This window comes from Schistocerca americana, chromosome 1, assembly GCF_021461395.2.
Source record: "Schistocerca americana isolate TAMUIC-IGC-003095 chromosome 1, iqSchAmer2.1, whole genome shotgun sequence".
Classification (NCBI taxonomy): Eukaryota; Metazoa; Arthropoda; class Insecta; order Orthoptera; family Acrididae; genus Schistocerca; species Schistocerca americana.
This window is the reverse complement of record NC_060119.1, coordinates 410,079,714-410,103,705: the sequence shown is the minus strand read 5'-3', so window position 1 is coordinate 410,103,705 and position 23,992 is coordinate 410,079,714. Positions and strand designations below refer to the sequence as shown.

The 23,992-nt window shown below is 37.6% G+C and overlaps 2 protein-coding genes across 3 annotated transcripts in view; one reads left to right on the top strand and one right to left on the bottom strand.

The window, feature by feature from the left end:
- Window positions 1-1,911, top strand: part of LOC124602067 (sphingomyelin phosphodiesterase 4) — a 200,969-nt gene extending 199,058 nt beyond the window's left edge. The window contains exon 13 of one of the 2 annotated variants that reach the window (XM_047136294.1): window positions 1,138-1,911. The gene's annotated coding sequence lies outside the window, so the exon portion shown is untranslated. Of the gene's footprint in view, window positions 1-1,128 lie in introns of both variants that reach the window. The other variant, XM_047136293.1, reaches the window with a different exon arrangement.
- On the bottom strand, window positions 694-23,766 carry LOC124602094. The gene is made up of 4 exons (XM_047136295.1): window positions 23,241-23,766; window positions 20,812-21,009; window positions 8,494-8,769; window positions 694-1,318 (listed from the first exon to the last, which is right to left on the bottom strand). Exons 1-4 carry the CDS (start codon window positions 23,280-23,282, stop codon window positions 1,226-1,228), a joined length of 609 nt encoding a protein of 202 aa, XP_046992251.1. The 5' UTR covers window positions 23,283-23,766; the 3' UTR covers window positions 694-1,225.
- Between the last annotated feature and the right edge of the window lie 226 nt (window positions 23,767-23,992).

The window sequence follows — 23,992 nt, the reverse complement described above, 5'->3', positions numbered from 1 at the left end:
AGTTGACAGTAGATGAAATTTCTGCAATATTTCCACAACTCTCTGGCACTCTCTTTATACGAGACAATCACAGAAACAATGGGATACCAGAAACTGTGCATGAGATGGGTCACAAAACAGGTGACTGAGTGGCACAAGAAAAATCGAGTCAATAGTGCCAACGAGTTTCTTGAGCAACTTGAATTGGAAGAAGAGGATTTTCTGACTGGAGATGAAATGTAGGCAGCTCATTACATTCCTGAGACAAAAAGAGTTGCTACATTAGCTTCACACCAATTCCCCCATGTGTCAAAAACTCAGAACCACTATATCGAACAAAAAAATCATGGCCTCTGTTTTCTGGAACTAGAAGGGCATCATTTTGGTGGAATCTTTGCCTTGGGAGACCATCAGTGCACAATGGTACTGAGACCCTTAAAAAAAGCATTCAAAACAAAAATGAGGGAAATGCTGATGGGAGGAGTGTGCTTGTTGCATGATGACATATGTTCTCACATAGCCTGAGCTACAAAATTAAATTTTCAATAGACGAGCAGGTGCTGAAAGAGATTCTGTAGTGGGGGAAGGAGCTGGTGGGAAAGTTCTTAGAGGTGGGAGTAAGGAAGCTTGTGTCACAGCTCACCATGTGCATTGAACAGGATGGTAAGTATATGGTAAAAATAATCACAAGTGTATCAACAATATCCTGTAATTTCTTGAAAATCTAATACACTTACTTTCTGAACATGCCTCATACATCTGTTCAGTCGTAGGAAAGTCTGTCAGAAGCTGGAAAAGTGTCTTGATAATTCTAAACTACAACTGTAAAAATGATTTGTTTGAAGCCTTTATAAATTGTTAATTTTAAAATTGTAGTTTAGAGTTATCACATATCCTCCAGCACACTTTTCTAAAACAAAATGTGCATTTTCCTTGGAACTATAATATAAAGCACTCTAAGAGAAGTTTGAGGCTTGTTCATGATTTCCTATATACATCTGTGTCACAATTTTTGTTGCTGTGTTTAGATATAAAATAAAGTTTATATAGCAGTCATATAACAGAGAATATTTTGTGAACATTGTTTCCTTATAATTTGACTTCTTAAGTTACAAGTATTTTTGCAACAATAATTCTCCTCTCTTCCAGTATATCTAGGAGCTGTTGCCCACAAAAAAATCCAGAAGGCCATTAATGTTTTTGCAGACAAAATAAACCAGGAAATGGTGTCAAGTGCCAGAAGTCTTCAAACTTCTTCTTTAATGTTACCAAGCATGATGTTCTTTTTTTGCGACAGAAAAGCTGGCCTCATTTCCTTGTCACTGCTTCCTTGCTCATCCTGCAAAACAAAATGATAGTGTTGTAATAAAAACATTATTTTTTGAGGCCCTCACCTAAACATATTATTTTTAAGATTTCATTCAGCTGTGCACAAAGTAACAGTTTTGGAGTTAAGGTACATCCATTGATTATGTTGCTTCATATAAGAATAACAATATTCTTTTTGCTTTTTAAAATGTATTAGTTATTTTTTATCCCAAATATGATTGCAAAATGATGTAATAATAGAATTGTGTATGTAAAAGATCTGTGATGATGACTGACGTAATATATGTCTAGGGCTATAAGCAAGCTTAAATGACACTGGGAAGGTGACTATTGGCCTTTGAATTTCCATTATTTATTGTTTATAAGAACCAATTTTACCATTTATTACTTGTACAACAAGTCAGTTTGTTTTGTTGTGTACTGCATTATGTTTATACATTACATAAATTTCTGGTCCTATGTTTTGTGCTTTTACAGATATGTAATTTATTTTTGATACATAAATTTTAATGTTGTGTAAATCAATGAAGAGCACATTTGTGAACATTTTATACAGCTGACTACATTGTGAACCATTTGCTAGCCAAAGAAATTTTTATAAAGCAGTGAATGATATTGTGTGTAAATAAAATCTGTTACAATTATCTGGGCTTTCTGATACATCCTTGTTTCTTTCTTCCCAATAAGTATGCATATACTCATTTTATAACTGAGCAGTGCTTAATGGAATTTTAGTTTGAGTTGTTTTTCATTCAAATCTTATTGCAAGTTAAATTAAAGTGCAGTGGTCAGTCTATACTTTTTTGTAAAATGACAGTTTAGGGGGAGTGGGGATGAGGAGTAGTTGCCTTGGAGACAAATCTGATTCAGTTTGATCAGTCCTGATACATACTAAATGATGAAGGCAGTCCACTTTTGTGGTCAGTTAGAAGTTGTGGGAGGAGGTGCTATGTGCAGAAGGGGGCACTGGAAATCTGTGTGAATAAGGTCAGATAGAATAATTCCAGTCTGTGAAGGGCTGTGCAAGATTTTCCATACTGTCTATAGATCAAGCAGCTATATTTTAGGGACTTTTTGGCACTGAGTCAATGGCAGCTGCTGAAACAGAACACCTATGAGTCACTTATTGTTTACTGACGAGGTAACATTCCACATCTGCTATAAAGTTAACAAACATAACTGCAAGTCATCTCACACTACTACTGAATGGGAAATACGTAATACTCTGCTGAAATAATGTGTAACCTGTTGTCGACCTTTCTGACAAAATATGCTCACAAGCAATAAAACGATATAATGATGTAATTTATAGAAGAGTGCAACTGGCGTGCATTTTTTATTTCACATTTTTCGTATGGAGAGCCACATAGTGGTATGACACATGACTTCAAGGGGGGATGGCGACTGCTGTAACTTCGCAAGAGTGAGTACCTGCGGGTTCACTTGTGTACACTCCATGTATTGTCGTTGGCCCAGGCTGAAGTATTGCATCAACCCTGGAGCAAGATCCACAGTTGAATGTGCTAATATTGATTGGGAAAAAAAAAAAACAAAGATTGTAAAATATGTTCACTCTGTTGTCATATTTCGATCTGTCAAGTTGATGTGTACTTTCATAAATGAGTTATAAAGCCCTTGTAATTATCCTGAAGAAAGAACTGTTTATCATAAAGAGTCAATTGTGTGGTACTTAGAGAATATATGGCACACAGATCTGAGAAGCAGCATATTTATTTACGCAATTGCATACTGTGTTAAGTTTCATGACAGCCAACTTCTACTACAGAACCAGAAGATGAAATCCTAGCTTTGTCATATCTGTGGTCAAGAATAAAGGTGAGCTAAATAATATCCAGTATCTGTAGCTCAGAGAAAATCCAGATTTTTGGAAAAAAAAAAAAAAGAAAAAGAAAAAGAAAAAAACTTGCGGCGTTGGGAACATTGCAATAGATAGATATTCACTGAGATTATGGCCATCAGGCTCATCTGGTATGACACCCTTCGATTTTTTCACTTTGGGGTTCATAAAGTGAAGGGTGTACAAAACAAAGGTAAGGGATATTTTACAAGTTATTCTTCAAAATGTATTCAGCCTGTAAGGGATCCGTGATCCAACAAACATAGATGCTAGTATTCGACAACCAGGTCGATAGCAGCGATTGTCAAGCGCTGCAGTAGGCAGTGTGTCGAGTGTGGAGTAGTATGAGAGAGTGTTGAGTGAGCGGTGTTGTTGGAGAGACGGGCAAGAATGGTGGTCGAGTGAGTTGTAAACGGTAAGATTCACCGGAGTATGACGAGTGAGCACGTCCCCCTGATCGTCATGGGGTTGACCCTCACTAATACTGATTCGCGAGTGATATGAAACAGAAAGTGACAAGTGCCGAATTACGTGTTTCGCATCAACCGCGTCGGCCAGCAACAACCATGGATTGCAGTGAGGATTGTTGTGAATGTTACCCATCAGCATTGTGTGTGACGAAGTACTGAAAATCAGCAATCAGTTAAAAGAGATAACCGTAATTAGACGTGTAAGGCGAAGGTAGCAACTGCCTCAGCATTTGTGTGTTAGTAGAAAATATTTATCAGTTTGTACATCGCAACCTTTATGGTCCTTAATAATAGACAAACTTTCAATCATTACACTATTCAGTTGCAAAACAGCCGCACTCGGTTGAAATACCCCTGAAACCACAGGAGAAAAACAGATAGCCTTTCATCCATTAAGCACACGGTTATATAATCATAATAATTAACTGTTTGGCGGCTTCGATAAATTACACAAAACCCAGTAAAGGAATTTAATTGGGGGTGTTTCAAGCCCTGCTCTTCAACAGTGGGAACAATGCTTTAAAATGGATGGATGTCATTTTGAAGTGCAGAGGAAATATATACATAGACTGACAAAGAACACACATGCGTATTATGTAAATACATCCATTATTTCACTGAAGTGGATCGGAACTACATGATCACACCCTATTATTAGAGATTTGTAGGTTAGACACGAATAGGGGTGGAGAACAAGATCCAGGAATATGGCTCACTGAGCCAAAGAACAAGTGAAGAATGAAGATAGATTGTCCTCAGTCTTGATTCAGTTCATTAGGATGTCAACACTGAATCTAAACTAGGTGTGGGGTTTAAGATTCCGAGTGGCTATAAAGGATTACACAAGATATTGCACAAACAACTTGGTATATAATGTTGACATTAGTGCTCATCGCAGTACTGCTGATTTGCTAACAGGTGAACTTTCAGAAGTAGAAATTGATCCTGAATCTCAGACAGGAGGCAGGTAATGACAATACTAAGGCCAGTGGGACATTGGTCAGGGAGGCGGCATCTACAGTGCAAAGAGAGAGAACATAGTTATTTTTTATGTATATGATGCTGGACTGGATCTTGAGAAGCATGTAAGCATGTAAAGGGATAGATACAGATGCTTGAGAGGATATTTGAGAAGAAACTGTAGGTTATGTTGGCCTTCATAAATGAGGCTCCCAGCAAGCCTTGTAATTGTGTATGGTAGAAGTCCTCCACTACATAATCATGTAATTCATCATGGCAGGTGAAATTTGTGGTGTGCACTGTGAATAATTGGGTCAAGATGAGATTTATGATGGTGGACTGAAACTGATTGCAAAGTTTTGTAAGTTAATAAGGTTATAGTTAGCTGGCAACAGGGAGGATCACAGTTGTAAATGGGTACTAACTGAAATAGTCAGGGTTCAAAGTTAGCTTTGGTCTGATTCTAATCTGATGAATAAATTGGAGGTTATTGAAGATTTGCACCAGAAAGGTGATTTTTGACTTAAGGCCATTGCAGGGGTTGGGAGGGAGGGTTGCCTACCATGGGTGGATTAAATGTGTATTGCAGTGTAAGAGATCTTTGTCAGCGTGGTCCTAGCTTTTATAGAAGTTTTGCCAAAGATCTTTTACAGTGTAACATTTGTTCTAATCAGCAAGGTACAAAGAGTATGTGGAATTGAGTGTTTGCTTGTGGTAGGCAAATTTTTCTGTGTTTTGGTAGGTGGAGAGAGCAAGGATACATGGTTGATGGTTAGAGTAAAAAGAAAATGTACAACTAAATAAATGAAGCAAATGTAGTAAGGAGAGAGCAAAAAATAAAATTTATTTTGTGGGAAGTATAGTGGAGCTGCAAAATAAAGTGAATAATGGTAGTTATGACTGATGACAGAATAAAATTTGTGGTCAGATAACACTTCCATCAATATTGGGACTTAGGTAACAAGTGTGAATGAGCGTAAAAAGACAGCAGGTTGGTAGAGTCTAAGTGATAGAGAGAGAGAGAGAGAGAGAGAGAGATAGCGTGTGTGTGTGTGTGTGTGTGTGTGTGTGTGTGTGTGTGTGTGTGTGTGTGTGTGTGTGTGTGTGCGTGTGTGTAAGGGGTGGGGGGTAAGGCTACTAAATCACGAAGTGCAGTGAGCAGATGTAATATTTCTGAGAAGTAGTAAATAAGACACATGACGTGTGTCATCTGGGCAGACTGTAAGCTGCTGTGTGAATCACTAGGATGGGACCATTACTACATAATACCATAGGAATTGTATCACTGCATGTTGTGTGCAGACAAAGTATCTATTTTTTACAAATCAAACAGGAAATTATGGATGGAAAAAAGAGAGAAAGGCACCAAACAGGAAAGAATGAAGGCAAATGGGACAGAGAAACAGTTGGGAAAAAATCCTCAGAATGATAGTCTCTGCTATAAGTTACATTATATTTCATATTGGCCCAATAAGCCATACCTCTAAATTTTGAGGAAGAAAAAAAACATTGAGTGTGAAAATAAGCTAAACTCTTATTGAAGAGAGAAAAATTACCAGAAGTTTACGTATAAGTAAGACATGGGTAGCATGTAAAAATTTGTTCTAACATCTGATACTACCCATTGGCATCTAACGTACTGGTACCGTACTTTGTCATATCCACTGTCATAAACTGTAATTGCTTCATTACTCTCAATCCCATCATTTATTCAGTCTCTTCCATCCTCGCTACCTCCTATGCAGCATTTCTTGAACCCCTGTATGCTAGACTCTGATCATATGAAGGCCCACGAAGCAAGAATCTACTTGTACATTAGAGTGACTGATGGCTTCTTAGTCTTACGAAACTGTGTAAGGGTATATTCTTCTTCCAGGGGCCAATCTGAATACATTTTTCAGAGTTATCCTTGAATGAATGGTTTATAGCCACATCTAACACCAATAGTTTTGAAGTAATTCCTCTGAGTATTATGACAAAGTATGTCTTTCATGCAGCAAGCTTATCTTTTTACTTCAGAAGTTAGATGTCCCTTAAAAGGATCCAAAACTAATATGGCTATCTTAGCAAGCTGCGCCACAGGTCTGTGATTTCATACAGTGGACAGCCAGTCGACATAACTACGCCTTTCCCTGAGGAAGGGCACTGTAATATGGTTGAAATGTTGGTTTTAACTTTAATATTGAAGTATTTTATACAATGACATGGTACAAAATCCAGACGAATTTTAATCATCCGCCAGCCAACAATCAGTTGCACTGTCATCCAAGCCTTTCTTGCCAGTGAATCACTACGCCCTTAGGAAGGTTTTCTTGCATCTAGCTTTTTCTCTTCAGGATGACATAATGGAGTAACTTTCTCCCGTTGGCTGTAACAGCTGACATCACAGTTATTTTTCTCTTTTTCATTCACAGTTCCTCTTAATGGGATACTTTTTGCCTCTTTCATGCCTACTGTCACACTGCTCAGCATGTAAAAAATTACTGGTGTTCTGTCAGCTTAGCCAATCTGATGAATAAAGTATGAGTGACACTTTTGCAACTGTATGCCGTACTAGTTTGAAGTTAACTGGTTTCCCCTGGAAACCTGATTGCATTCTTTGTGCTGGTGTAGTAATTCACCAGAGACCAAGGCCATTTCTCCACTAAAATGATGACACCAACCTATACTCTCACAGAATCCTCCTTGTGGAACATTTAAGGCTCTTGTGATTTCCAAGGCTGTCAGTTGGATTATTTCTTGTGAGATAAGTATCCCATCTTTCCTCTTATTTTGTACTTGGGGAAAAAACCTTAGCTTCAAGTTTCAGATATTTGCCACATGTCTGTCCCCTGAATGAGTGCTGAATTCCTTGGTGTGATGATACTTTTTCACTAAAATGATCATTTGTATTGGCACAAAACAGGCTTTCTTACCAGTATACAACTGAAACTGAATTGTAAGCTAACAAAACAATATTGGTAGATCTAGCCAACAAAATACAGGTAAAAGATTGTTGTGTAATAAAATGCCTTGTCACCTGTTTTTGCAACTGATGCTAGTTGTATTGTTGTAAAAGAGTATAATTTTACAGCAAAGGTTTGTGAAAAGACAACGTAGTGGATAGAATACACACCCTAATTTTTTTAGAGTGAAATTTGAATAAAAATGTGGCTTATTTTCAGACCAATAGGGTGATAGCACATTTAAATACAGATGCCCCTGAATAGTTATGTCACTTGCCTTTACAGTTTCAAGGATTGCCCCTGAACTATGAATATTGACCATATACATCATGTTGTAGTCCAGAGCAAAAAATTGAAGTGATTTATGAACATGTATGAAAATCTTTTGTTCCTTATTATCAGTCCAGTTATCATTTGAAGAGATCACACTTTTACGTGCTATTGAGTTGCTGTGCTTCAAATGTTATCCTCATTTAAGATACTGTGTCAGTTAATAAAGTTGTTTAAATTATATATGTGAAGTAACCATATTACTTGGATACAGGTGCCCCATAAGGAATGAAAATGTATCCAAGCCAACTGTTGATACAAGGAAAACAGTTGCAAAGCTATAAAATGGCAATTTTAAAAAGTTAAGGAAGGTTAAAATGTAATATCTCTTTGACAATGTGGTTATTAGAGATGGAACACTGGCTCAGAGATAAGGGATGGAATTGCCTGTGGCCTTGTTGAAGAAATTGTCCAGGCACTCATTTTAAATGATTTGGGAATGCTGCAGGAAACCTTTATGCAGATGGTTGTACAGGTATCTCAACTTCACTTCTAAACAGAAGCCCAGTGTTTTAACAATTGTACTACTTTGCTTTGTGTATGTAGCAAGTGAGATTATAACTGCATTGTTTTTTAATATTTAGTTGCCAGATGTAAATGCAGAAAATGTTAAAAACCTTACCGATGAAGCAAAGCTGTGTTCTTCACTTTCACTGTCCTCATCCTCCTCAGAGGATGCACGCTGCAAACACAGCTTTACTTTGCGGAAGTTTTTCAGTGATGACAGGCTAGACGTTCTGACAGCAAGTTTGTAGAAGTTTCCAAGACTGTCCTCAGGCACTGGTGGCAGACTCACCACATTAGCCAGATCCATAAGGGATTCCCGAGAGCTGCTCATATCGGGATAACGCTCATCGATGTCACACCGTGACCCGCGAGTATTCACAGATGAATCTACCTGTATTGGAAAATTGAGATGTTTGATGTCTTTGTAACAATGTCCATATGAAAGGTTTTATAGAATATATCATTATAAACATCTGGCTCTGAAACCTGTTACATAGTGAATTATTGTTCTTTTAGTATATATACAGCATACAGATTCTCTGAGCACTGATTTTGTATACTTTGTCATGCTATAACAGAGAAAACACAAAATAAACTTCATGATTAATGGTGAGATTTGAACCACAGAAACTAGTTTATTTTACACATTAAAGGAGTGTATGGTCACTGAAATCAGGATTTGAATTTTGAAGAGATCTTCAAGATTTCACAGACTAAGTTTTCAAAATGATTAGACACACAGTGGATCATTTTTTGTTACTTAAAATGACTTTTTTAACCTGTTATTTAACAGCTATGCTGATGAGACACCCATAAGTTTCTGAGAATGAACAATAACAATTGGACACAAAACACATTTAATTAAAGGAACATTTGAATAAATTTACAAATGTTCCAACATTATGGCATGAGCCTCATTACTTGGTTAATACCACTGTGGTATTGACCATCCAGTTATGTCAAGCTGGGCAGGTTTCTGTTTCATGTTGTGAAATGCATAATGGATTTTAGGTAGCAGTTCAGCTATGGCAGTTCAAAAAACATAAACCATACTTTTGACATTCCTCCAAAGAAAAAAACTGAAGAGCATGAAATCAAGAAATATACTGGCCACAAAGGTAATTATTTATTTATCAGGTATTCCCCAAAGTTTACAATAGTTTGTGCTGGATCCATAACTATTATTTTGTGATAGATTCATAGGTGACTCATGCTCCATAGATTCCATTGTGTAGAGAAACCATTAGGGATGTGCCACAAGTCAAAATATACATTATCTCAGTCACGTGTGATCTATGCCAGACCAGTGCTAAAATTAAATTAAAATGTCGTCTAAATAGTCATACGACAGTAGTATAACAAACAGACTAACATGGCGGTCTGAAACTAGCCAGTGTCCTGCCTCAAACTATCAAGCCCTCTCTAGTACTAAGTTAAGCAACATATGCTGTGACTCAAAAATTTATGCACCTGAAAAATTTTTCATCTTCATGTAACAAAATTTTTGTGTAGAACCCAAGCACAAGTATTACATTGCAACTGCACTCAGTTTCGCAAGGACATCAGTTTCACAGAATTAAGTTACAGTATTTGCAAAACAACCATAAGCTGTGATACAGTCACTATATAGTTATATATGTAAAATGTTTTGAAACCTCAAAACACTATTGGATTTGCATATGTACCTATAAAAATCTATTTTTTGTATTCTAAACTTGAGTACTGTAACTTGATTAATTCCAAAGAATAATCTTATGATTTTTGTATTATTATTATTACTATTATTATTATAAAAGGTATTGCACAAAATTTAATGTTGAATTATTATTATTATTATTCTTTCCTTTCTCAGACATTATGTCTGGTTAAAAATGGAAAGTGACGCAGACCTTGATCAAGCGTGACTTCCTTTTAACTGTACGGTATATGTTACATTGCATTTAGGAACTTTCGGCTAATTGAATATGTATCAATAATTACATATTTCTGTAGTTGTATATACACGTTTGGATGTAGCTGTATTGCGTGGATGTACTGGTGGATATTGTGTGGTATGACTACAGGTTGATAGTATAATTGGTATAATGTCAACTTTATCCTGATGGCACATGTCCTTGACTTCCTCAGCCAGTTGGATGTATTTTTCAATTTTTCTCCTGTTTTCTTCTGTATATTTGTTGTATTGGGTATGGATATTTTGATTAGTTGTGTTAATTTCTTCTTTTTATTGGTGAGTATGATGTCAGGTTTGTTATTATGTGGGAACGTGCTGTTTTATTATTTTATGTTGTATGGCAAGTTGTAGATGTATTATTTTTGCTACATTGTCATGTCTTCTGGGGTATTCTGTATTTGCTAGTATTGTACATCTGCGTGTGATGTGATCTACTGTTTCTATTTGTTGTTTGCAAAGTCTGCATTTATCTGTTGTGGTATTGGGATCTTTAATAATATGCTTGCTGTAATATCTGGTGTTTATTGTTTGATCCTGTATTGCAATCATGAATCCTTCCGTCTCACTGTATATACTGCCTTTTCTTAGCCATGTGTTGGATGCGTCTTGATCGATGTGTGGCTGTATTAGATGATACGGGTGCTTGCCATGTAGTGTTTTCTTTTTCCAATTTACTTTCTTTGTATCTGTTGATGTTATGTGATCTAAAGGGTTGTAGAAGTGGTTATGAAATTGCAATGGTGTAGCCAATGTATTTATATGAGTAATTGCTTTGTTTATTTTGCTAGTTTCTGCTCGTTCTATAAAGAATTTTCTTAAATTGTCTACCTGTCCATAATGTAGGTTTTTTATGGCAATAAATCCCCTTCCTCCTTCCTTTCTGCTTAATGTGAATCTTTCTGTTGCTGAATGTATGTGATGTATCCTATATTTGTGGCATTGTGATCGTGTAAGTGTATTGAGTGCTTCTAGGTCTGTGTTACTCCATTTCACTACTCCAAATGAGTAGGTCAATATTGGTATAGCATAAGTATTTATAGCTTTTGTCTTGTTTCTTGCTGTCTCTGTTTTCAGTATTTTTGTTACTCTTTGTCTATATTTTTCTTTTAGTTCTTCTTTAATATTTGTATTATCTATTCCTATTTTTGTCTGTATCCTAGATATTTATAGGCATCTGTTTTTTCCATCGCTTCTATGCAGTCACTGTGGTTATCCAATATGTAACCTTCTTGTTTAGTGTGTTTTCCCTTGACTATGCTATTTTTCTTACATTTGTCTGTTCCAAAAGCCATATATATATATCATTGCTGAATACTTCTGTTATCTTTAGTAATTGGTTGAGTTGTTGATTTGTTGCTGCCAGTAGTTTTAGATCATCCATGTATAGCAAATGTGTGATTTTGTGTTGGTATGTTCCAGTAATATTGCATCCATAATTTGTATTATTTAGCATGTTGGATAGTGGGTTCAGAGCAAGGCAGAACCAGAAAGAACTTAATGAGTCTCCTTGGTATATTCCATGCTTAATCTGTATTGGCTGTGATGTGATATTATTTGAATTTGTTTGGATATTAAGTGTGGTTTTCCAATTTTTCATTACTATGTTTAGGAACTGTATCAATTTAGGATCTGCGTTGTATATTTCCAATATTTGTAGTAACCATGAGTGGGGTACACTATCAAAAGCTTTTTGGTAATCAATGTATGCGTAGTGTAGCTACCTTTGTTTAGTTTTAGCTTGATATGTCACCTCTGCATCTATTATCAGTTGCTCTTTACATCCTCATGCTCTTGCAACAGCCTTTTTGTTCTTCATTTATAATTTTGTTCTGTGTTGTATGTGTCATTAATTTCTGTGTAATGACTGAAATTAATATTTTGTATATTGTTGGTAGGCATGTTATGGGGCGATATTTAGCTGGGTTTGCTGTGTCTGCTTGATCTTTAGGTTTCAGATAAGTTAGGTTGGTTGGTTGGTTGGTTTGGGGAAGGAGACCAGACAGCGTGGTCATCGGTCTCATCGGATTAGGGAAGGATGGGGAAAGGAAGTCGGCCGTGCCCTTTCAGAGGAACCATCCCGGCATTTGCCTGGAGTGATTTAGGGAAATCACGGAAAACCTAAATCAGGATGGCCGGACGCGAGATTGAACCGTCATCCTTCCAAATGCAAGTCCAGTGTGTAACCACTGTGCCACCTCGCTCGGTTCCAGATAAGTTATTCCATATGTTAGTGTATCAGGGAATGTGTATGGGTCTGCAATGTTAACTGTTAAATAATTTAGTTAGATGTGAATGTGTTGAGGTGAACTTCTTTAGCCAAAAATTTGCTATTTTATCTTTTCCAGTGGCTTTCCAATTGTGAGTAGAATTAATTGCTTGGGTGACTTCATGTTGCAAAATTATCACTTCAGGCATTTGTGGTATCATCTCGTATGTGATGTTTCTGCTTGTATCCACCATGCATGCCTGTTATGCTGCACCAGGTTTGACCATATGTTGCTCCAGAAGTGTTCCATGTCTGTTATGTTTGGTGGATTGTCTATTTTTGTGTGTGTGTTATTTATTGTCTGGTAAAATTTCTTTTGGTTTGCGTTGAATGTTTGGTTTTGTTTCATTCTATTTTCACTTTTTTTGTATCTTCTAAGTCATTTGGCCAATGCTTGTAATTTCTGCTTCTTTTCATCTAATTGCTCTATCACTTCTTGTTGTGAGATTTTACCTAACCTTTTTCGTTTTTTGCCTGATATTTCATTTCTTATAAATTGTGTTATCTGTCTGATGTCTTTTCTCCGTTTTTCTATTCTGATCTGTAGCCTGTGTTGCCATGGTGGTTTTGTGGGTTTATTATTATTATTATTATTATTATTATTATTATTATTATTATATGGATACGAATCTAGGGAAGATGGTACAGAAGAAATGTATTACATATCCTCTAAAGAGTGGTGTCATTTTCAACACTATTAAACATGTGGACATTCCTCTGCATTAAGAAATTATGATCTATATTAACAATAAATAACATTTCCAATCAAATTTCCCACTGGTATTTTATAGGTTTCAAGGACTATATGTATGTATTTATTTATCTGTCCTCATTACAGTGCTAATTGATTATTTATTATTGCAAACAGTTCCAGATGATATATAGGGGTTAATATTCTTTCATCTTATTGTGAGACATCAGTTTTGTAATTTATGAATGCATGGTTCTGTGGTGAAATGTACTGATAATATTCTCTCAAGCTTCTAGCCACATGAAGTGGTTAAAAATCCACAAGATTTTGGCTGAGCACTCCTTGGCCATTGTCAAGTGGTGACTGTCTTTTGGTTGCTGCTGTCCTTATATAGTCATGCTGCCTTATGTGATGTCTTTAGTGCTCTCTCCCATGTCATATAAGGTAATGTTTTCATTGCGCGCCCAACATGCCTGCTTCAACCTTCCGATGGCTGGGTTCCAAGCTGTGCTTAGCTACAGTTCACTGTCTTCATTGAGGGTGTTGTCAAAAATATTAACCTCAATGCTTCTTTTATGACACTAACCTAGTCCATGTAATAACAGATGTCTCACTGAATGAAAGACAATGCCTATTTTCTAGAGCATGTTCTGCTACTGGCAGCCGTCATAATAGAACGAGCCGATTATGATGCGAAGATTTGTGGATGCTAAAGGAGGAGAAATACCGAAAATTATCAAGGGACCCAACATCCAGAATAATGAGGAAGACATTGGTGCTTATTAAGAGGTCTTCAATGGAAGAGAATGTCATTAAAAGCTTCCACCCACAGGCACTTCAACCACCTACTTTGTATTGTGCTACAAAGGTTCACAAGAAGAACACACATCCATATCCTATCATGAGTACCATTGGATCGCTGACTTAAAAGACTGGCAAAACATCTGGACAGCCTCCTTACGCGTTGGTCACTGTGTGCACCCCATTAAGAATACGACCGACTTCATCAGACAAATTAAAAGCCTACATCTTGGAGGAGGTGGTTTTATGGTCAGCTTTGATGTGGTGTCATTATTCATGTTCATTCCCATCAAGGATTATATATTTGGTCTCTCTGTTATTTGATGACATTGTTATGGATTTATTTAAGCACACTCTGAAGTCGTCATATCTTTTGTATGATGAGGAATATTTTAACCAGAGGATGGTGTCACAATGGGGAGCCCATTAGCTCCAGTTATAACCAACCGGTTTATGGAGTACTTTGAGGACATCGCCCTAGTCACAGCTCCCGCAAAGCCTAGCTGCTTTTTTTCATTTTGCCAATTACATGTTCGTTTTCTGGTGTCATGGATGTGAGAAGCTCGGAGAATTCTTGGACTACATCAACGTTATCCTTGACAACATCAAGTTCATGATGGTGCCTTGCCATTCCTTGGTGTCCTCATCTGCCATAAAGCAAATGGGTGTCTCAGCCACAGTGTTTACTGGAAACCCACCCACGTGGACTGATATCTGCTATCACTATCTGGTGCAGAAACATTCTGTTCTGAGGACTTTGGTGCCTCGAGTGGAGGCTGTCCCATATTCTGAAAACCTGCCGAAGGAACTGATCCACTTAGAGAAAGTATTCAAGGAAAATGGCTACAACAAACACTAGATTTCGCAGGCCTTATTTATGAAAAAACATAAGCAGAAGGACCCCAAGGAGGACACGAAGAATCTTGCAATTTTGCCATACTGTGGCTCAGTAACAAGAAAGATTAGACTCTCTTAGAGAGGCATAAAATTGATTCGGTCATAAGGGCTGCAGTAAACATTTGGCAGCTCATGAGGCCTGTGAACGGTGATATAGGTCTCAGAATGCCAAGAGTACATAAAATACCATGTGAGTGTGGACAGTTTTATGTCGGAATGACTACACATGCTGTTGAAGAGCACAAGAGATTTTTTTTTCTTTCAGTACCCTGGAAATCAGCAGTAACAGAGCCTGCTCTAGAAAACGGACACTGTATGGCATTCGACAAGACACCTGTTATTACACAGACTAATACTTTCTGGGATAGCATCACAAAAGAAGTGATCAAGATTAAAATTTGTGATGACACCCTCAATAAATAGGGCAGCAGCAGTGCTTGGAACCTAATCTTCGGAAAGTTGAAGCAGGTGTGCAATGCACCTTATATGGTGCTGGAGTGAGCATCAGTGATGTCATTTGAAGGCCATGCAGCTATATAATGTTGGTAGCAGCAACCAAAAGACAGTCACCACTTGAAAATGGCCAAATAGTACTCAGCCAGACTTGTAGATTGTAAACCAGTTAATGTGGCTGGGCACAGTTTTGTAATTTATTTAATATGACTTGTTCACACAGTACATAAATTACAGCCTGTCAGATAAATGGAGGTAACCCATATGGGACACAGTGTGTCTCATTCTATAGATTTCCACAAGACCCATGGCTTTTATGCAGGTTTTGAACTGTCAGCAAATTTATTGTCCTATCAACAAGATTAAATTTCTGGAAAAAGTACATTTTAATTTTCCTCAGTACATTGCAGTAAAATCATCAATCCAGGTATGGAAGCCATATATTTCAGCTCTGAAGAGCATTTTGCAGGTTGTTAAGTGGGACTGAAACTTTGAGAAGGTTGCTATGGTTCAGAGTGCATGGGAACATTAACATGTGACTGATTCTCCTACAAGATTAACAAATTCACATCTACGAGACAAATTCAAGGACTGTGAAACGGTCTGTCATGTGCAGAAAGGCAGTTTTCCACAAAAGTTGTGAATACTCAAATGTCGGGCTGGAACTGTTTAAGTATTCACCACAAAAATCTTCAGGGTATGATGTAAGTGCTAACAGTCAGCAGTGCTCTCTCAAGACTGGCAGGTAGTCTTATTTAATTTCGAGGCTGGTGGAACAGTAGCCTTATGGCAACTCAGATTACAAGACACAAATGAACTGGTTGGCAGAAGAAAGTACTAACTGCAGAGTGCAGGTGGCCCTTGGCAGGGTAAGTGGTGGAGTGATGGGCTGGCAGGCCTAGTGACACATTGCTGGTTGGAAGAAATGATTTATTCAACTTCATATACATGTCATGTCTTTATTAATGCGAGGAAGACACACCATGCTCCGGTGACCCTGACCAGCATCGATCCGCAGGTGGCTGGCTTCTGCTCTGGGGAAGAGATTCACACATAGGCGTCCTGTGATGCTGACGTCAGCCCACGGCCTTGATGTCAGCGTTATTCTCCCACTTCAGCAGTGTTGGCGTTCCTCTGTGGAATAGCTGCACTAAGCAACCTGTTGCCCCCTGGCAGGAGTCTGGCGACAGCAGGTCGTGATGCTGTGGCATCGAGTCCCACAAGGAGACAGTGCAGGCAGTAGCTGGCCTGACCTAAACTCAAACCCATGGCTGCCACTGGTGGTGCCCAGTCATCTAGTGTGAATCTGGCATCCTGGTGGGGTGGTGCTACTGGACTCCAAATGAATCTGCCTCAAAATTTGCAGCTATTTACATGGCTTTGAGTGACATTTGTTGCACTATTCACAAGCTTCTGGTCATATAGCTCACAACATGGGTCTTGCTCTGGTGTGGTGTCACATCCGCCCACTCCAGCTATTACCGCTGAGTGGTGCAGATATAGCGAAGCAGCTAGCCTGTCTCACAATCCTATAGCGTATTTGTTGTTCTGACCCACTTGTTGCCACACTGTGCATACCAGCCCGCAGGTGCTTATTGCAACATTTAGCAGTGGCTTCCTTACAAAATGTTTCTAAAAACTGGATAGCGACACGACACTGTTCCCCTCCATGGGGAAGACCCAGCTCCTTGGGTCTTGCTCAGGGCTAGTTCTCCACTCTGATTATATTAGACTGGCAATTCTAAACACAATACACTTACTGCGCTACATTTTACAACTGCTTCCATTCTTCCGTACACTCTACAAATTCATTTTTCTCTGATATTTACACTACAATACTCTTCATACACTTCCTATAACTGTCATCACCTTAGAATCTTTCCTTGTATTGTTTAATCTCACAATGTGTCTCATGGGTCTGTTGCCCTGTCCATTAACTCAAATAATACACAACATATTTCACTGCTAGTGCTCTTGCCATGCTTATGCACAAACAACTTCTAACTCTCCATTCCACACTTATAAACTAAAAATTACACACACTTTCTTTCCTACTAAGTTAACATTACATATCAGCTTGAACAATACTTCCTGGGGACTGGGTATTTGTGCTGTCATCGTCATTTGTGACAGTGGCTCAATTGGATTGTGTAAAAATTTGAAAGTTTAAAAATTGGGACTTACGAGCACTGATGACTGCACAGTTGAGTGCCCCACAAACCAAACCTCATCATAAACAATACTTGGTCTGGCTCAGTTAAACTCTTATGCTTGGCATCTCATCTTTCTGTCTGGTGGTTTTTTAACCTTTTGTTTTTGAATAACTTTCAGAACTTTGTCCTTGCAACAGAGGTTCCCCTAATGCTTCCCAAGAAAACATATTCTTGCATTGGTGAACATTATCTCAGCTGTTTAACTGAAAGAATTTCATATGATTTTGAGAGCAATGTATTATATTTCAGACTAAATTGTATAAAAAGAAATTAATTTGTTTCGCTCTGTAAGTGCAGTTAAAATTATTCATCTTTTGGAAATGTTTGAAACTACGAATGTCTGGCATACTTAAAATTCCTATTATTAATTGCACAATCTAACACTAATTTATTTCTGGATTCATTAATAAAATAATGTTATATCTTGGTGATGATTCTTCTTTTGTCAAGAAAGTAGCTAAACTCTTTGGAATATTGTGAGTACCGCAGAATGTAAGTAATAGTGGGCATGCCTCTGTTGGAAACGCACATATTTAGCTAATCTTGTCAACTTCAGTATAATTAATCATTTTATGAAAATGAAAATTGTGAAGACTTTGTGATACAGAAGAATGGAATAAAATAAAAGAAAACCATAGCAACAGATAACACTTCATCAGTTACTTAGTCATCTGGAACCCAGTAAGCCAAAATTTCAGCTGCAAGAATGTACCCTTAGATGCAAGACTTGGAGCCAACAGACTTTTCTTGTGATAGATCTACACTGGCAACAACAGCTGTCTATCACCAAAGGTTAACTTTGGCATGACATTCAGTCAGAATGTTTATTTTCAAGCTCACATTGTACCCTTCACCGATTTCATACTTCTTGCATACATCAGATTGTGGCTGTGCTCTAAACTGCTTGCTGCACATGTCAGCTGCGTGCCCTGCAAGGCTGTGAGCCAGTACTTTTGCTTGCGCTACGGTCTTCAGCAGACTCAGCCGTGTCGACTTGGCACACACTACAAACTTGTCTCCTCTTTCTTTTCCTCTGTTTGCCCTGCTTATGAGGAAATATATATGTCCATACCATTTGTTCCACATCATCAGCAACACAAATATCAACAACTTTTTGAGCATTCCCTGTAGTGTCTACCACAACAACATCACCTGCAGTTCCAGTCTGCACGGCACGAATATCACCGGCTCATGCACTTTTCTGTGTATCTGGCCCAGGGAATTGAGCCTCAACACAACACCCATTATCACCCAAAAGGGCAGGTATTACTGCACTTAAATCGCTTGTTGTTATCTTCACACTTAATACTTCAGCATAGCCCACACTCGGACTCCACAATTGCACTGGATATCGGAGTTGGTATTTCTAACGCTACCTGTAAGACTCTTCTATAGCAAAAATTGTACTGTGAAAATATTGAAAATCATTTGGACTGAAAAGATAGTGCTCTGGATACAGTGTGGGCCATCAACCACTATTTGTGCAACTATGTATTCAGATGCAGGTAATGCTGTGTCACTTGTTGGCAAATGAGAGAAATGCACCAGTAAAATCAACATGTGATTGATCGACCTTCTGAATTGAGTCTTGAATTCCGATACTTACAACAGAACATGTGTCATACTGATCAAAAAGCGACACAATAGCGAAATAAGGAGCATTTCAGGGAATTGCTAGAGTTCAGTTGGGTTATTTTTTAATAAGGTTCAGACTGGCTGCACTGCAGAGTGAATGACACATTGATATTCTTGGTTATATCACCTATCGGGTAAAGTTTGCAGAAGAAGTTTGTGTTTTGTTGTTGCTGATACCATCTTTTATTTTGTAATAACGGAAGTTAGAAATGGTGCCCAGATTGATGTTGGGTGCTGTGGCTGTTGAGGATCAAAGATTTCACAAGAAGACTGAAATGTATATGTCAAAAATTGGGCCAAAATCCATAGTGCTTTAGGCAAATCTTGTGATGAGTTCATAGTGAACCAAAAAATATTACAAAGCTTAATCAAAGGTCAAACAAATTACTGTGTGACGTTCATGTAATCATCATTGTCGAAACAATTCCATGTGGGCAAAATGTGACAGAGATGTATTACCATTAATTTATTCAACAATTGGCCAGAAAACCTCAGTTGTTCATTTTCCGAAGCAATGTTCATACATATAACATCAAAATCGTAACTGAATAGCTGCACAAATATGGTTGGGAAGTGTTTCCTCATGCACCTTCAACTTATTCCCAGAGCTGAAACAACCCATGCAAGAAACACCACTATCCATCACTTAGAAGAGTCTTCTGATGCCACTACCGGAATCATTCACCAGATGGATTAAGATGGTATCGTAAATGGAACTATAATACTTCCACGACACTGAGGAAGAAGGTTGCTGAGGACAGAGCAACTAAATTAAATGACAGAAGACAGATAATGTCAAATAAATAAAAATAAATGAGAATTACTTATAAAATTACTTTCATATTACTACATGACCTACTTTACCAAGATCTTTCTCTAAAGAGACTATAATATATTTATATTTCCACTATCCAGGAGTTTGAACAAATTCTGATATTCCACTTCAATGACTGCTGCCTAACAGAGGTTTATACAGTTCTGTATCATAGTTTAAAATACGTATAACAAAAGATTTGCTAGAAGACTAATATTGTTTTCTGTTGTTTATGTAGATAACTATTGCTTCATTTTTTTTTTCTTTCAGCCATTATATTACCACAACACATAGAAAATAAAATGTATTATAAGCATTGCTACAACTGTGAATAAAATCTTCCACACTGACTAGTAGAATACATTTTTATTCAAAAGTCATTCATGACTGGTTTCACATCAGTGAAGGTGCATTTCAGATTACAGTTTTTTTTTCTTTTTTAACTGTTATGGTACAGCAAAGTAATTGGTTTCAACTTGACAATGAACAATGGGAGCTGGCTCATAGTATTTGCTTTGGCATGCCATGACTGGTTTAAAAAATAAATAAACAAACCCTCTCACCTTAAGGTGCATCTCCTCTGATGTGAAATTGGTCATAACTTTTCAATGAAAGTATTTTAATAGCTAGTGCAGGACATCTTACTCATGATGTGAAATTTTGGTAGTGGTTTCCCAACCTCTACAATAATATTGTTATAATGACTTACACCTTGCACTGGTCGAGCACGTGATTCAAGACGAAGTATTCTGTCAGACAGTCCACTTGTTTGCAAATGCTCTGTGTCATCCACACATTGTTGAATTGCTTCGTGGCTAATTACAGACAAAAGCCGTTCTGCTTGATGTTGAAGAACACTAAATCCCACTGCATCACCTGCTGATAATTCATTTATACTGTGGATGACCTGCACATAAATGAAAAACTTAAGCATTATCACAGATGTATGACTGAACTCTATAAATCATTTGAATATATATTAGTCATATGCCTGCATAAGCCAGTGGAAAGAAAACAGAGTCCCCACCAACAACCAACTCCAACTAGCCCGAGTGAAAGGTGGACCTGGCTGAGTAGTTCAGTGAGCTGCCAGTATATATCACTGCCATTGGCCCTGGGACCATGGGTGTGCAAGCCAGCACTGATAAAATGTGTGGCAGGCCAGATTATCTGGTGGAATTCCCAGAAGTTTGCCATCCAAAACTGTACCTGATGACTATGCACTGGCTGCTGCCAGAGAATGCTGCCATTTCAATATCTTATCAATATAATGTTATGATACCATCACCACTATAGGTAGCACTGAGCAGCTGAATACACTGTCTGAATTATAAAAAAATGTACAGAATGTTTAAAACAGAAACACTTATCACTGGATGCTAAATGACTGAGTCACAACAGAAGTAAAGAGAAAATTTTAACATTTACTTTGGAAATTGACAATTTTCATAGAAAAAATGTTGCAGCTGTAATTAAGGCGTCATTCGATGAAGCACTTCATGTGACAGTGAATGATACATGAAAATTTTTATCAATATATGATGATATGCTGAAAAATAATGCTTCCAAATTTTTAATGTGCAAACTCTTAGAGCTTTTTCAAATGAAAAAGCGCTACTAACATTCTACATCTTTATTCTTCATGTACACATATTTATTTCTCTAAACAAGAGATCAGTTTGTTGATATCACCACTGTAGAATGTGTGATGTGAACACAAGGCATTGGATTATTGCAAATGTCACAGCAATTGTGTATGGTCTGGCTCTGCCATGTTGAATGAGAGGATGCTCCATTTGCAGAAGAACCCATCAAATTCAAAACTCAATTACAGCATGCTGTTTCTCACATACCGACATAGTTACATTGCACATCCATGTTCCATGTTACAATTTAGAGGCTTCTATTGGGAAAGGGCTGCAAATATGTAGTCATGAAGAATAAAAATGTAGAATGTTTGTATTATTTAAAAAGCTTTGAAAGAGTTTTCACATAAAGAAATCGGAGCCATTGCTTTTCGGTGTGGCATTGTACAAAATTGTTTGTCATAACACTAATTATAGTTAAATATTGATTTCTGAATAAATTAAAAACAAGTCACAACAAGAAATTATGGAACACCAAAGATAAGAGTGTAGTGATATTAAACATTGTGAATCTATCAAAAACTGGGTGAAGTCTATTCCTTAGAATTAATTAGTTTTTAAGTCTCAGGTATAGTTAATTTGAATATTCAGTACAAATTATTGAAGCTAGGTTCAAATGGTCATCATCAGAAGAAAGAGCAGGAAAAATTCTTTGGAAAAGAATAGGCTCATGCACCATTTTAGAATCTTTTAAATTAATGAAAGTGTAGTAACTTATGACAAAGAAATTTGGTAAATGATGTTGCAGTCAAACAATAAATTCAAATACTGCTGTTGTGATTTGAGGATGCAACTTTGAAAGCAGAAGACTGCGGTGCCATTACTTTCAATTTAGGTTATAAGACATAGTTCTTATATGCATTTTTCTGTATTTAGGAAGTAAAAGTATATTATTTGGAGGTAGAGTGGTAGCTCTGGTATATAGGGACCAAGCATGTGAAGTGAGGGCAGTGTGGGAACCAGGAATTACTTGAGTGGAATTTGTGTGTTACACGAGTTGGAAAGTGTGGTGAAACCTACCAAGAAAGGTTCTGGGCAGCTGGAATGCCGTAGGGTTAAACTATGCACAATTCGGTGCAGAAGCAGGGCTGAACTATGCACAATTCAGTGCAGAAGCTCAAGTTTCAGACTTGTAAAAAAATCAGTGTGGAGCAGTAAGGAACTCTGAATTATTCATATTGCTTCGGACTTAACAGAACTTTCATGCAATAGTATTGAACGATTTTGAGTGAACACACAAAACGATATACTGATTTGTTGGTGACAGTGTCCAGCTTAGTTTACATGGTTGAAATGTACAGAATTATCTGGCAAGGACTGTAGCTTACATCTGAAAGATAACCTCGGTCACATGGAATCTTATGCTAGAGTAACTACTCCTGTGTCCACTCTGTGCAATAGTCTGCCAATATTTATTACTGCATGTTGTTAATTAAACAGAATATCAAACAAATTCTCGTATTTCTACGTGTGTGGATCCGCTACTGCTTACTGGATTGGTGGGCCGGTACATGGAGGGTGTGGAGTGAGTCATTGCCTTGTTCTTGAACGCCCTCTGACAGGAAACTGTGTTTTCTTTATTCAGTGGCACCTGGTTGAGTGTGGGTCTGTTAGGGTCTGTTGCCAGATTCTGTATGCGTGAAAATGGACGTAAAAACGGAGCAACGAGTTTGTGTGAAAGTTTGTTTTAAAACTGGAAAATCAGCTTCTGAGGCTTACGAACTATTAAAAACAGCTTTTGGATATAATTGTATGAGCCAGTCAAATGTTTTTGCCTGGTTCAACAGATTTAAAAATGGCCGTGAATCATTTGAAGATGAACCAAGGTCCAGCCATTCTTCCACCTCAAAAACGTTGTAAAAGTTCGTGACTTAGTGCGCTCTGATCATAGACTTACAATCAGGGAGGCGGCTTATGAACTTGATTTAAGTTTCTATGCAGTTCAGTCAATTTTAACTGAATATCTGAACATGCGTTGAGTGTGCTCTAAATTCATTCCAAAAGTGCTGGCAAGTGACCAGAGACAATACGGACTCGAAGTGTACCAAGAACTGATTAATCGGACTAAAAATGACCCAAATTTGTTAACATATGGGTATGATCCTGAAACCACAGTGCAGCCTTCGCAGTGGAAGACTCCAGGTTCACCACAACCAAAAAAAGCACGGCAAAGTCGGTCGAAGGTGAAGACCAGTATTGTGCCTCATGAATGTACCCCTGTGAAACAAGGCAAAGTTGTTACAT